The following is a 14271-nucleotide window of genomic DNA, read 5'->3' as shown; positions in this document are numbered from 1 at the left end:
AAAGGCCGTGTAACAGGAAGGTAAAGAAATGTATTTCTCCTTTGTTTCTTTCAGGCCAAGAATAAAGCAATTCACTACTTGCACTACATAGAAAGATACCAAGACCATACAAGTAGGTATTGCTGTATTTTTAAGATTATATAGGTTTGTAAAATTGTCGGAAAGGCAGTATGTAGTCATTGGATACTTTGGTTTTTTTTTTTTTCTTCTTGTTTCTTCCTTTTTAAAAGTAAGGCTCATTTTGAATTCCGGTCCCGGCAATAGAAGTGAGATGTATAAATTATGTCGCAGGCTACGGAAAGGAGAGTTTACCCAAGATCGTGTTGCTAGGCAGAAGAGATCTCTATTACCTGTTAAGAATATGTCACCCTTCCCATCCCTTCCGCCCCCGCCTCCTCCTCCACTTTCATTCAGTTTTGGATCAATCACTGACTAAGGGCATGAAAATCAATGAAGACAAATCATGTCAGAGACTTATAATGCGGGCCATTATTCACCGGGAAGGAAACAGATAACAAAATGTGTCTGAGATCTCCAGGACCTAAAGTCTCTGGGACTTGGACTCTGGCTTTCAGCAGTCCGGATTAGACACTGGTGAGCAGTGGTACAGAATGATGAAAATCAGATGTAGCTTTGCAAGATTAAGGACCCAGACTTTGCAAGGATCAAGAAAGCACCCAAGTTTATGTTCTGAGCGATGATGCGGTAGTGTAGTATGAGAAGATATCACCTCTCTTCCGCTAATTTTCAGGGCCACATATCGCGGTATTTGTTGAATGCTTACTCTTTGTCTAAGCGCTGGGGTAGGTACAAGGTGATCAGGTTGGATACAGTTCCCATCCCACACAGGCCCCACAGTCTTAATCCCCATTTTACAGATGAGGGAACTGAGGCTCAGAGAAGTGAAGTGGCATGCCCAAGGTCACCCGGCAGACAAATGGCGAACCAGGTTTAGAACCCAGATCCTTTGACTCCCTGGCCCGGGCTGTATCCACTGGGCTATGCTGGTTCTCGGGGTTTTCTTACCAACTGTAGAAAAATGGCTATTTGGGCACACCAGCCTGGAGGAGGCCTTGGGAGAGCTCGAGTGACCAAGTACCAGTGGCCCCAGGTTATTGGTCTGAGTCCCATCGTTCTTAATGATGACGTGATCTGAGCATTTCAGAGAAGCGCCTTGGCCGAGCGAAGCGAAAGTTACGTGTTTGACCCAGAGGGCCTCATCCGTGAACTAACCAGGGGAAGCGAACCAGGGAGTGAAGGAGGGGGGTGAGAGATGCACCGTGGCCTAGTGGCTAGAGCACGGGCCTGGGAGTCAGAAGAGCCTGGATTCTAATCCCAGCTCCGCCATATCTGCTGTGTGACCTGGGGCAAGTCATTTCACTTCTCTGAGCCTCACTTCCCTCATCTGTAAAATGGGGGTTAAGACCATGAGCCCCTTGTGGAACAGGGCCTGTGCCAACCCGATTTGCTTGTATCCACCTTAGCGCTTAGTACAGTACTGGCACATAATAAGCACTTAATAAATACTACAACTATTATTACTGTTTTTATAATTCAGCCTCTGGTCCTAATCCAACCTCTCACGCACCTCCTAAAACAAAAGAGCTAAAGGTAAATCGTTCAAGAGTCCAAAAATTGAATTATGCCTTTAAAAGCCAGCCACTCAATCAACGGATCTAGCAGTGTTGCTTAGTGGTTAGAGCACTGGCCCGGGTGTCATAGGTTCTAATCCTGGCTCTGCCTCATGTCTGCTGTGTGACCTCAGGCAGATCACTTCACTTCTCTGGGCCTCAGTTACATCATCTGTAAAATGGGGATATAGATTGTGAGCCCCACAGGAGATAGGGACGGTGTCTAATCTGACTAACTTGTATCTACCCCACTGCTTAGAACAGTGCTTGGCACATAGTAAGTGCTTAACAAGTACCATAATTATAATTTTGATTATTATTAACAGCGTGTCATGCTCTCAGCAGGCTTAGGGGCTCTCCTTTATCCTGAAGTGGCTTCGCCTTTGTTTTCTTTCCCTTCTCTTCCTCTTCCATCGCTCCTTCTGGTGTCCGTGCCACCCAGCCTGTGCTTAAAAAAAAAAGTAATAGTGATAATGATGGTATTTGTTAAGCGCTTACTATGTGTCAAGCACTGTTCTAAGCGCTGGGGTACATGCAAGCTAATCAGGTTGGACTCAGTCCCTGTCCCAGGTGGGGCTCACAGTCTTAATCCCCATTTACCAGATGAGGGAACTGAGGCCCAGAGAGTGAAGTGACCTGCCTGAGGTCACACAGCAGACATGTGGCAGAGCCTTCTGACCCCCAGGCCCGGGTTCTATCCAGTACGCCGTGCTGCTTTCTGATATCCGCGTGGAAATGGAATTCTGCATCTGTAACACGATCTTCTTTTTCCCTCCAGTCTACCAGGATATTTCATTAACTTTCAAAAGGACAACAATCAAGATGAAGAAACAACCCCGCGGTAAGTAGAAATGATCTCTTCAGTGGCTGAGAATCATTGCCCAGGTGAAAGATTAGTAATTCAGTCTGAGGATAGTTTGAAAACCATTCGGACCCTCAAGGCTAATGGGTAATAACATTGTGGTGGTGTACTAGAGTGAAAGTCCAGTGATGCTGCAGGTGATTTTCTTTCCAAGGCGGGTTATATTTAGCGTGTATCAGGGCCAGGCACGGTATTTCTCCCAGCCTCATCTGTTCTTGGGGCTGATCCCAATCCCTAGGAGGCTCCGCTTCTCTTGTCTTGTTTTATGCTGTCGAGTCATCTCCGACCCTTAGCGACACCGTGGACACATCTATCACGGAACGCCCCACGTCCATCTGCAATCATTCTGGTAGTGGATCCGTAGAGTTTTAGTGATGCTCATTAGTGTCAAAGGAATCGCGATTGCCAGAGGAGCTGAGAGTTTTTGTCATTTCAAAGAAGCAGGGTGGCCTAGGGGAAAGAGCACAGGTCTGGGAGCCAGGGGACCTGGATTCTAATCCCGACTCCGCCACGTCTCTGTCGTGTGACCATGGGCTGGTCACTTCACTTCTCAGGCCTCGGCGGTGAAAAGGGGATTAAGACTGCAAGCCCCATGTGGGACATGGACTGGGTCCAACCTGATTAGCCTGAACCTATCCCAGCGCTTAATTTAGGGCCTGGCACATAGTAAAGCACTGAACGAGTACAATATTTTTTTAAAAAATGAATCCAGGGTTCTGTCCCTATCTTGCTCTGCGGTATTTCAGTGCCATCTCAGATATTGCTGAAGTTGATCCAGGGACCCTGGCCCTTCCGTGTGTGTAGCGTGCAGGGGGGATCATTCCTCCTATCATTTGGGGGGACGGGGTTGGCTTGAAGCAGCCTGCCTTCTCCCCTGATCCAACCCCGTAATACAGTGCTCTACACATAGTAAGCGCTCAATAAATACGATAGAATGAGCGAATCCCACAGTGGGCATCCCACCTCTCAAGGTGCTCCCAAGAGTTAATTTACAACCTCATCTCCCTCTTTGGGTCTGGATCCTCTAGACTGTAAGCTCTTTATGGGCAGGGAACTTGTCTGCTGATTCTGTTGTATCATGCTCGCCTAAGCCCTTAGTACAGTGCTCTATGCATAGTAAGTGCTCAATATGGGTTCAAATCCTGGCTCCGCCACTTGCCTGTTGTGTGACCTTGGGCAAGTCACTGTACTTCTCTGCACCTCAGTTACTTCATTTGGAAAATGGGGATTGAGACTGTGAGCCCCACGTGGGACAGGGATTGCGTCTAGCCCGCTTTGCTTGTGTCTACCCCAGGACTTAATACAGGGCCTGACATATAGTAAGCGCTTAAAAAATACCATTATTATTTAAATTTATAATTACCACTGATTGACCAATTGATCCTCCCAGGCAGGTGGTGTCGAACCCAGCTATTTACTACCTCCTGCATTAATCCAGTCAGTCATTCAGTCTCCATCTGGCCCTCATCTCCAGGGAGAAAACTCCCCCCAACCCCCCAGGATCATGCCCACTGAGATGCTGCCTCAGCCCCTGCTCACCCACCCTGGTGCCCCCCGCCCCCCCGGGGAATCCCCTCTCTGCCCCTCCACATCTCCCGGAGTCAGGATTGGCAGCATGTTCAAGAAGCTGGGGTGAGGGGCCACTTAAGCTTCTCACCCACCTTCTCCCTGCCTCAAGGTTGATTTGGATATTTGATAAAGCCAACCATCTGCCAGTCCCATGCCTGAGATGGGCGACATTCATCTTAACTCCCGGGACTATGCAAGTCCTGGATTCATTCAATCGTATTTATTGAGCGCTTACTTTGTGCAGAGCACTGTACTAAGTGCTTGAAATGTGCAATTCAGCAACAGATAGAGACAATCTCTGCCCAGTAAAGGGCTGGATCACTGGGGATTTGCGAGGTTCATGTCACAGCACTGAAGTGACTTCTGATCTTTAACCCCCTCTCTAGAAATGAGCTTTGTGGTCCCCCTCCCCAGCCAAACATCGTTCCCCTCAAGGGCCAGACCACATCGGGGCTGTTTAGGATTAGGGAGCCTCCCTCTTGGCCGGAGCCTCGATTGACCCAATCAGAACCACCGCCCGTTATCCCACCGATTAAACCGAGGCAGAGCGACAAACACAATGACACGTCTACGCTGGCCAGGCGGGCCATCCAGAGTTCCATCCCACCCCCCTCCATCTCATCTCATCCTATCCCCTTCTTCCCCATCTCGAGCCATCCCCACTCAGACTTGAAACCCTTGGGGCCATGTTGAGCACTCAGAGGCGGGAGGGAGGTAATTCTAAGAATGAATGAGGCGGCCTGCAATTCACCGTGAAAACTCGTTATTGGCAGGAGACATGTCTGCCGATTCTGTCGTACCGTACGCTCCCAAGCGCTTAGTACGGTGCTCTGCACAAAGTGAGTGCTGACTAAATACCATTGATGGGCTGATTGAGTGTGTGGCAGAAACCATCCCAAGTTCCAAGGGGTGGAAGAACACTTTATAAAGCTTGAGCAGCAGTTGAGTGGGTGGATGGACACAAATGAGCAGAAACTCCAAAAAACGGAGTTTTACAGACGAGGTAACTGAGGCACAGAGAAGTTAAGTGACTTGCCCACAGTCACACAGCTGACAAGTGGCAGAACCGGGAGTCGAACCCATGACCTCTGACTCCGAAGCCCAGGTTCTTAAGAGCATAGCAAATACCATAAAAAAAATGGTGGAGAGGCACCTTTAGTAGTTTCCTCCTCATCTCCTGGCCACCCATCTTCCCCTGAACAACCCAAGAACCCACATCCACATCCAGAGCTAAGCACTGAGGTAGATACAAGCTAATCAGGTGGGACACGGTCCCTGTCACACTTGGCTCACGGTAGCAATCCTCATTTTACAGATGAGGAAACTGAGACAAAAAGAAGCTAAATGTCTCGCTCATGGTCACACAGCAGGAGACTGGAAGAGCCAGGATTAGAACCCAGGTCCTTCTGACTCCCAAGCCCATGATCTTTCCACTAGGCCCCACTGCTTCCCAGCTTGAGAAACTATTTCTCCCAGATCGATTGTTTTCAACCTCTGCAACTCTTGGCCAGCTCTAAATGAGATTCACTGTGCTCAGCAAAGACTAGTTTTGTGTGTTGGAGGGGTGGATAATTCCTATAATTCCCCCTTGAAATCTGGATCTTATGGATCTTAGAATATCTAATTATAAATCTAACTCTCCATCTCTTTTATGGGCTCTTCTGCCTCCCGCCCCCTAACTCTAAGGGTCCCTCGAAGGCTCAGTTCCGAATCCCCTTGAATTCTCCATCTTCACTTATTCCCTTAGAGACCTCATTCACTCCCATGGCTTCAGCAACCATGTCTATGCAGTTAATTCCCAAGTCTACATCTCCATCCTTCTCTGCATTCTCTCATTTCCTCCTAACGTCAGATCATTTTTATTTGAATATCCTGCCGACACCTCAAACTTAACATGTCCAAGGTAGGACTCCTCATCTTTCCACTCAAATCTCTCTCATTTTTATAGACAGCACCCCCATCTTCTCTGTTGCATAGGTTCGTAACCTTGGCATTGTCCTCACCTCATCTCTGTCATTGTCTGTCACCAAATCCTATCAACTCAACTCTCACAACATTCCTAAAATCCACCCTTTCTGCATCCGAACTGCTGCTGCGCTGATCCAGGCACTTATCCTATCCCATCATGACTACTGCATCAGCCTCCTCGCTGACCTCCCGGCCTCCTGTGTCTCCCCACTGCAATCCCCGCTTCACTCTGCCGCCTGGATTACTTCTCTAAAAAGGACATTCAGTTCATGTCTCCTCAAAAGGAGGTTGCCCATCCACCTGCGACAAACAGAAATTCTTTACCATCAACTTTAAAACACTGAGTCGTCTAGACTGTTAGCTTCCTGTGGGCCGGGAACATGTCTGCCAACTCTGTTGAATTCTACTCTCCCAGGTACCTGGTACAGAGCCCGGCACCCAGTAAACCCTCAATAAATACCACCGACTTACCCAATCAGCCTGCCCCCTCCTAATTTAGCTAGCTGATTTCCTACTACAACCCAGCCCACACACTCGAACTTAGTCTCGATGACCTCTCCACTGAGCCCTCGCCCACGTCCTCCCTCTAGCCTGGAACTCCCTCCCTCTCATATCCGACAGAGCACGACTCTCCCCACCTTTGAAGCCTTCTTAAAGTCCAAGAGGCCTTCCCCAACCAAGCCTTATTTCCCCTACACCCTCTCCCTTCTGGGTCGACCTCTTGCTTGGATTTGTGTCATTTAAGCACTGAATATTCACCCTAAACTCGGCCCCACCATACTTCTAAACATATCCATTATTTATTTTAATGTCTGTCTCCCTCTCTGGACTGTAAGCTCATCCTGTGGGCAAGGGCGGTGGCTACTAACGCTTGTATCGTACTCTCCCAAGCACTCATTCATTCAGGCATATTTATTGAGCACTTACTATGTGCAGAGCGCTGTACTAAGCGCTTGGGAGAGTACAATATAGCAGTAAATAGACACATTTCTTGCCCGGAGTGAGCGTACAGTAAGTACTCTGCACCCAGTAAGCGCTCAATAAATACCACTGAAGGATTGATTAAACCTGGAACATCTCGTGTGGGATAGGTAGAGTGCAGTTAATTTAAACATTTTTAAAAGCAGCACTTTGTCTAGGGGTTACGCAACTCCAAAGAGCTATTTTGTGGAAGTAAATGGAGGAAAGAATTCTAATTGGGTGCTCTGTGCTCGACTGCACTAATATTTCCCCTTTGCTTTGAAGCTATAATTGAAAAACCAACTGCTCCCATTAGGTAACATTTGTTTTGCCATTTAAAAAAGAATCATTTTTTGCACTTGGGCATATAATCGGTTTTTAGAGGCATTTACACCTCCTCGCGGATATCCGTCGGACAGGGCTCTGCACACAGTAAGCGCTCAGTGAATGCGGTCGATCGATCCGTCACCGCTTCGGAATCCGAAGGAGTGAATGGCCAAGACCCTTGCTTCCTGAGCCTTGGTCATGCCCGGAGACACCCCCCTTAAGCATCGTTCCCGCTCAGTTCAGATCACTCCCCCACAGTTCAGATCGCTTCCACGTCAAATTGGGTGTCCGCCTTTCAGTTAAAAGGCAACTGCTGGGAAAGTGGTGGAGGTAATTGGTGTGGTGGTGGTAATTGGTTGGCGGTTTGGATTTCGGGGAATGGCGTCAAATGGGCAGTGGCAGTTTCTCAGAAGGAAAGTGGGGAGCTCCAGGCTGACAGAACATCACTTTGAACTGGAGCCTGACGCTCCCTTTCACTCTCTGATTTTGCCCCCCCTTTGCCCTCTGGACAGATAGTTGTGAATCTAAAGAGTGAGGAGATTCACCCCGGAAAGAGAAATGTGGATGTGGGTTCTTGGGTTGTTCAGGGGAAGATGGGTGGCCAGGAGATGAGGAGGAAGCTACTAAAGGTGCCTCTCCACCATTTTTTTTATGGTATTTGCTATGCTCTTAAGAACCTGGGCTTCGGAGTCAGAGGTCATGGGTTCGACTCCCGGTTCTGCCACTTGTCAGCTGTGTGACTGTGGGCAAGTCACTTAACTTCTCTGTGCCTCAGTTACCTCGTCTGTAAAATGGGGATTAACTGTGAGCCTCACGTGGGACAACCTGATTACCCTGTATCTACCCCAGCGCTTAGAACAGTGCTCTGCACATAGTAAGCGCTTAACAAATACCAACATTATTATGTGCCAGGCACTGTACTAAGTGCTTAGATGGATACAAGCTAATCAGATTGAACACAGTCCCTGTCCCCCATGGTGCTCACCATCTTAATTCCCATTTTGCAGCTGAGGTAACTGAGTCCCAGAGAAGTGAAATGACTTGCCCAAAGTCCCACAGCAGACAAACGGCAGAGCCGGGTTTAGAAGCCAGGTCCTTCTGACTCCCGGGCCTGTGTTCTTTCCACTACTTTTTCATAATCTCTAGCAGACTGCCTAGAATGGTAGATTGGACATCATCCTCTCCATGGTCATGTCTGCCCCTCTGAGAGACACAGGCACACAGCCCCTCTCCCAGGAGAAGACCACCCCCCCCCCCCCGACAGTCTTCCACTGGGCTTGATCTCTGACGGTCTGCAACCCACTGGTGTTTTTCAGGCTATGGTCTGCGTTGCCACCGGGCCATCATCACAATCTGCAGGCTCATCGGAATCCGGGACATGTATGCCAAGGTCACCGGGTCGGTCAACTTACTGAACCTCACCAGAGGAGTCTTTAAGGGCTTATCCAGCCAGGTGAGTGTTGATTACGGCATCGGGGGTGGGCAAAATGGGGATTCTGCTTAATGTTCTTACAGTTTAGTAAGTCCGAAGTGCCCACTAGATTGAAAAATAATTTTGGGCAGGGAAGGGGTCTGCTCATTCTCCCGTCTCTTACTCTCCCAAGTGCTTAGAAAAGTCCTCTGCAAATAGTAATCGCTCAATAAATACCACTGATTGATTAATAAGGCCACCCTAGAACCTTCTCTGTACCTGAATCGAGTCTTGAGAGTACCACATATTTTGGCCGTTTTTCTCGGGATGGATTACCGTATGGAACGACCCCTCTAAGGACGATCGTGCCAATGGCAGTCAGTCCGCATTACACCTTCAAGCGATAGTCACCGGACTCCCCCGAGAAGCGTAAAGCAGTTTTGGCTGTGCCTTGAAACCTCACCCCATTGAAATGTCAGCAGACACATCCCGAAATCGCGTCTATGCTTGACCTTAAAAAAAGCCCCATTTTTATGAGCGTTTCGAAGTCGTGTCTTCCTGCTTCTCCGTTTTTACGGCCAGAATCGTGTGTCTTGCCGCTTTCAGCAGTGCACGCTTTCCCACCACCTCGTATAAGATTGATTTCAGTAAAATTCCCAATCCTGATTGTAAATTCTTCCCCCTTCATTCACCTACCATTTCAGCTACGGAAAGCAATCCCTCACAGCGTTTGGCATTCTATGATTCACACAGAAAATACCAACCCTCCAGTACCACTGAAGCCCAGGAGGGACTGAGAGGGGGCTCGAAAAGTGTGATGTCGAGGCTCACTCGATTCCGCTGATTGACCTCTAGGGCTGAGCATTGAACTAAGCGCAGGGGTGAATATAGGATGACCGGTTTGGACACAGTCCCTGTCCCAGTTGGGGCTCATGGTCCAAGTAGGAGGGAGGTGGATTGAATCCCTATTATCCAGATGAGGAAGTTGAGGCCCAGAGATGAAGCAACTTGCCTACAGTCACACAGCAGACAGGTGACAGAGCCAGGGTTAGAATCCAGGTCCTCTGACTCCCAGACATCCACTAAGCTGTTTCCTTTTGGTCCAGGCATCAGTGACCTAAGAATTTGGGGAGGTCAGGGTGGAGGAGGAGAGAAAAGGTGGTGACTTTCCCTGTGGAACTACCATCCCTTCAGTCTTTCTTCCTCCCTTCCACTGCCTCATTCACTCACTCTGTCAGTCATCTTCATTGAGCACCGCCTCTCTGCCGAGCACTGTACTGAGCACTGGAAAGGGCACAACAAGAAGCAAAGGACACGGTTCCTGCGTTCCAGGAACTTAGATTCTCAGCCCTGAAAGTCCCAGGTCACCCCACAGCATTGACCTGTCCTGGAAACAGTGGGTCCGCAACTCAGATTGCGTCTGGATGAGATTTCCAGTTTGAATTCCAAGCAGAAATTCCACTTTGTATCCACATTGGTTAAAATGGTTTCCCTTGTGGGCATTCTCACCTTTCACACTAGACTGTGAGCTCCTTGTGGGCAGGGATTGTATCTATCAGTTCTAGCATATTGTATTCTCCCTAGTGCTCTGCGTATAGCAAGGGCTCATTAATTAAAATACGAGAAGCAGCGTGGCCTAGGGGAAAGAGCCCGGGCCTGGGAGTCAGAAGGACCTGGGTTCTATTCCCGGCTCTGCCACTTGTCTGCTGTGTGACCTTGAGTAAGTCACTTTGCTACTCTGGGCCTCAGTTACCTCATCTGTGAAATGCGGATTAAGATTCTGAGTCCCTTGTGGGATGTAGACTGTGGCAAACCTGATTAATCTTGTATGTCCCCCAGTGTTTAGTAAACTGCCTGGTGTATAGTAATCACTTAACAAATACCATTAAAAATGCATACATAAATGCAAATATACATAAATAGATCAATGCCACTGACTGACAGTGCCCAAGGCCGACCCAGGTGGTTAGTCTGTTGGCCCAGAAAACCGTATACAACATATCTCCCTTCCTGGGTAAGATGGCTTTCCTCTGCCTGCTGACTGAGTACCATTTAATATTAATAATAATGATGGTATTTGTTAAGCGCTTACTATGTGCCAAGCACTTGCTAAGCGCTGGGGTAGATACAGGGTAATCAGGTTGTCCCACATGAGGCTCACAGTCTTAATCCCCATTTTACAGATGAGGTAATGAGGCACTGAGAAGTTAAGTGACTTGCTCAAAGTCACATAGCTGACTGGTGGCGGAGCCGGCATTAGAACCCATGACCTCTGACTCCTAAGCCCGTGCTCTTTCCACTGAACCCACCACCCCGGGACCACCCGCTTTAAAGGGACAAGAAAAGGGAGCCTTTGCCTTGCAATTAAACCCACTGCACTGACTTTTATCCCGTTCCAAAACAACCCAGTTCCCTGTGATCCAAGAGCTCAGCCCGGAGGCGGGGAAATCTTCTTGTCCAAGCTTGAGTCCTTGGTCAGTGGTCAAGACTCTAGACTGTTAGTTCATTGCGGGCAGGGAATGCGTCCACTTATTGTTGTGTCGTATTCTTCCAAGCGCTTGGTACAGTGTTCTGCCCAGAGTAAGCACTCAGTAAATTCAGCTGAATGAATGAAGCCCTCAGTCTTCTCCAGCCACTCTGGACGGCCTCATTCCCAGCCAGAAACCTCTGATGCCTCATCGTAGGCTGAAAGCGGCATGGCTCCCTCATTCCTGTGACGGAACTCGATAGGTGCCAAACGGCCGCGTGGCTTCAAAGCGAGTGGCTGCTGCCTGGCGGCTCTGGGGCCCACCTCTTCAGCCTGGCATAAAAAACTGCAGGTGTCAGTGGAGCTTCCGAGGGTTTTTCTGAAACCCAACTTTCCTAGTTTGCTTTTCGAAGAGCCTAAGCACTCCCCTTCACCTTCCTGATGCTTCAGCTTAAGCCCCGCCCCCCAATTCCGCCCCTCCCCGCCCACCAGTACTGGAACAAGTCCTTTTCATATCAAGCTCTGCCAATCTTGGCCCTGGGAGTAGCCCTCCGGGTCCCAGAGCCTGGCACAAGAATGATGCGGCCCGGGGGCTGGGTGTCAGCCCCTCGGGACCGCACTCGCCTCTCCGTCTCCCACCGAGGGTGACTTGGACTGCCCTGAAACACCGTTGACCCCCTGGGTTCCCGCCTGATCGAGAATGAGTGCATTTTAAGGTTCAGACCTGGCGACGGGCTCCGAGTCTTTCCACGCGTCGCTCAAAGGAAGCCGGGCATGACAAACTGGAGTTCCCAGAGTGGTCACGTCCCTTTGTTTACATCCATGCCCACTGTTGCCATGTCTGTGCCATCCAAGGGAGGGTGGAACCTTTAAAGAATTCCAGTGGCATTGGACTAACGTGACATCTGTGTGTTGTTGTTGGGTTTTTTTTCCTTGTGGTATTTGTTAAGAACTTACTCTGGGCCTGTCACTGCACTAAGCACTAGGGTAGCCCCATGACGGATCAGGCTGGACACAGTCCATGTCCCACATGGGGAAGCTCAGTCCCAATCCCCATTTTACAGATGAGGTGACTGAGGCCTAGAGAATTGAAATGACTTGCCCAAGGTCACGCAGCTGACAAGTGGCGGAGGCGGGATTCGAACCCTGGTCCTTCTGACTCACAGCCCTGTGCCCTATCCATTAAGCCGCACTGCTTCTCTTGCTCCTGTCCCCACGATTCAAGAAGTGACCACAGCAGGCAACTGCAGACCCTAAGAGAGTTTGCTGAATTTGCCGTTCCACAACACTGCTATCAATCTCCAAGTGGTCTTTGCCGAATTTCCTTCCCGCCCTAAAATTATACGGACATTTCAGCATTCAGTTTCCTCTTGCTGAGATAGCTTTCCTGTCCCCGAAAGAGTCCGGCATGTCCTTGAAGTCTTTAAAAAAATAATCCTACCTCTTTTTTTTTTTCCTCTTCAAGTGGTATTTGTTGAGTGCTTACTATGTACCAGACACTGGAGTAAGTGCTGGGGTAGATACAAGGCAATCACATACAGTCCGTGTTCCACATGGGGCTCACAGTCTGAATCCCCATTTTATAGATGAGGAAACTGAGGCCCAGAGAAGTTAAGACTCGTCCAATATCACCCAGCAGACAAGCGACAGAGCTAGGATGAGAACCCAAGTGCTCCCAACTCCCAGGCCCTTGTTCTACCAGCTAGGCCACGTTGTTTTTTGATTTCACCTTGAGTTTGTATAGCACTTTCACTTGGCCTAAAGCTCTTTATTTGCCCCAGTAAATAGAGCACCGACCTGGGAGTCAGAAGGTCATGGGATCTAATCCCTGCTCTGCCATCCATCTGCCGTGTGACTTTGGGCAAGTCACTTCACTGCCCTGTGCCTCAGTTCCCTTTTCTGTAAAAATGAGATTATGCAGTTGAGCCCTCTCTGGGACAGGGACTGGGGCCAACCCGATTATCTTGTATCTACCCCAGCACTTAGAACAGAGCCTGGCTTATAGTAAGCGCTTAACAAATACCGGAATTATTATTACTATCAGCAGACTATATTGTGAGGAAGGGATGGGTGGTGGGAATCTCCCCCGTTTTCCCGAGGAAGGCTAAGTGTTTGGCGCTTGGTGAGCGTTTAATAAAGGCTCCCACTAGTACTTCTCCTGAGGGTCATCCACGGGCTGGGGTCAGAGGTCAGACTAGACCCCCAAGGCCACCGCCAGTCGGTAACCCAGAGCCTTCTTCTCCCTGTCGCCCAGGAGACGCACCAGCAACTGGCCGACAAGAAAGGCCTCCACGTGGTGGAGTTCCGGGAGGAGTCTGGCCCCCTGCCCCTGCTCGTCGCCTCCCCGCTAGGGGTGCTCAGCAAGGAGCCCGAGCCCGAGGACCAGATTCCTGACACCAAGCTGGACTGGAGCGATGTCAAGGCCAGCCAAGGCTTCAAACGCTCCATCTGGTCCAATTTGAAGAGGCCGGCATCCTGACCTGCCCAAGGCCCAAGTTGCCCGAACGGGCAGGGCTACGGCTTTGCCATCTGACCCCACGTCGTCCAGCATCGCCGAAGCCGTGGGGCGAACATTTCCACACGTGTTATCGACTTCCCGCCATCTCAGCCGTCTGCAGCGGAGCTGCCCGGGACGGTAACCGCTTCAGCCTCCGGGACTGCACTGGCCAAAGATCCGGTAGCCACCATGGCCTGTTCGGGTTTCCTGGCTATAAAATCGAATTTCAAACCCTTTGGAACAAAAATAAAGGATTCCTCCCAACCCGAAACTCTCTTTCATTTGTGATCTTTGGAAAGGGGAGAGAGGGTAACGGTCAGTGCACTAAAGAACCGAAGTAAAGGTTCAGTCTCTCCGCTCTAAGCAGAGGCCGCGTGCTGTCCCCAGGTATCAGAAAAATATCCTTGTTGTGATTACCTCACCTTCAGCACAGATCGATCAGAAGGTTGGCAGCCGAGCCAAAGGATCCGAGGGCAGAAAGGTAACCGGTGTAAGGGGAAGAAAGGGAATTGTTGAAGAGGGATTTCATGCCAGCTCTAATCCCTCCGGTGACCTATTTCAGAAGCTAGAGGTGGGGGT

At 49.5% G+C, this 14271-nt stretch overlaps 1 protein-coding gene across 2 annotated transcripts in view; it reads left to right on the top strand.

Moving 5' to 3' along the window:
• Positions 1-13963, top strand: part of MRPS5 (mitochondrial ribosomal protein S5) — a 97743-nt gene extending 83780 nt beyond the window's left edge. For both annotated transcript variants that reach the window (XM_029074397.1, XM_029074393.1), the window contains 4 exons: positions 55-112; positions 2410-2472; positions 8634-8770; positions 13450-13963. In XM_029074397.1, the coding sequence (XP_028930230.1) occupies positions 55-112; positions 2410-2472; positions 8634-8770; positions 13450-13674 (483 nt within the window). In that variant the 3' untranslated portion in view covers positions 13675-13963. The remainder of the gene's footprint in view (positions 1-54; positions 113-2409; positions 2473-8633; positions 8771-13449) is intronic.
• The last annotated feature ends 308 nt before the right edge of the window (positions 13964-14271 follow it).

Source organism: Ornithorhynchus anatinus, chromosome 1, assembly GCF_004115215.2.
Source record: "Ornithorhynchus anatinus isolate Pmale09 chromosome 1, mOrnAna1.pri.v4, whole genome shotgun sequence".
NCBI classification, from domain to species: Eukaryota; Metazoa; Chordata; class Mammalia; order Monotremata; family Ornithorhynchidae; genus Ornithorhynchus; species Ornithorhynchus anatinus.
Note: the sequence above shows the minus strand (reverse complement) of the source record. Positions and strands in the feature narration are given on the sequence as shown.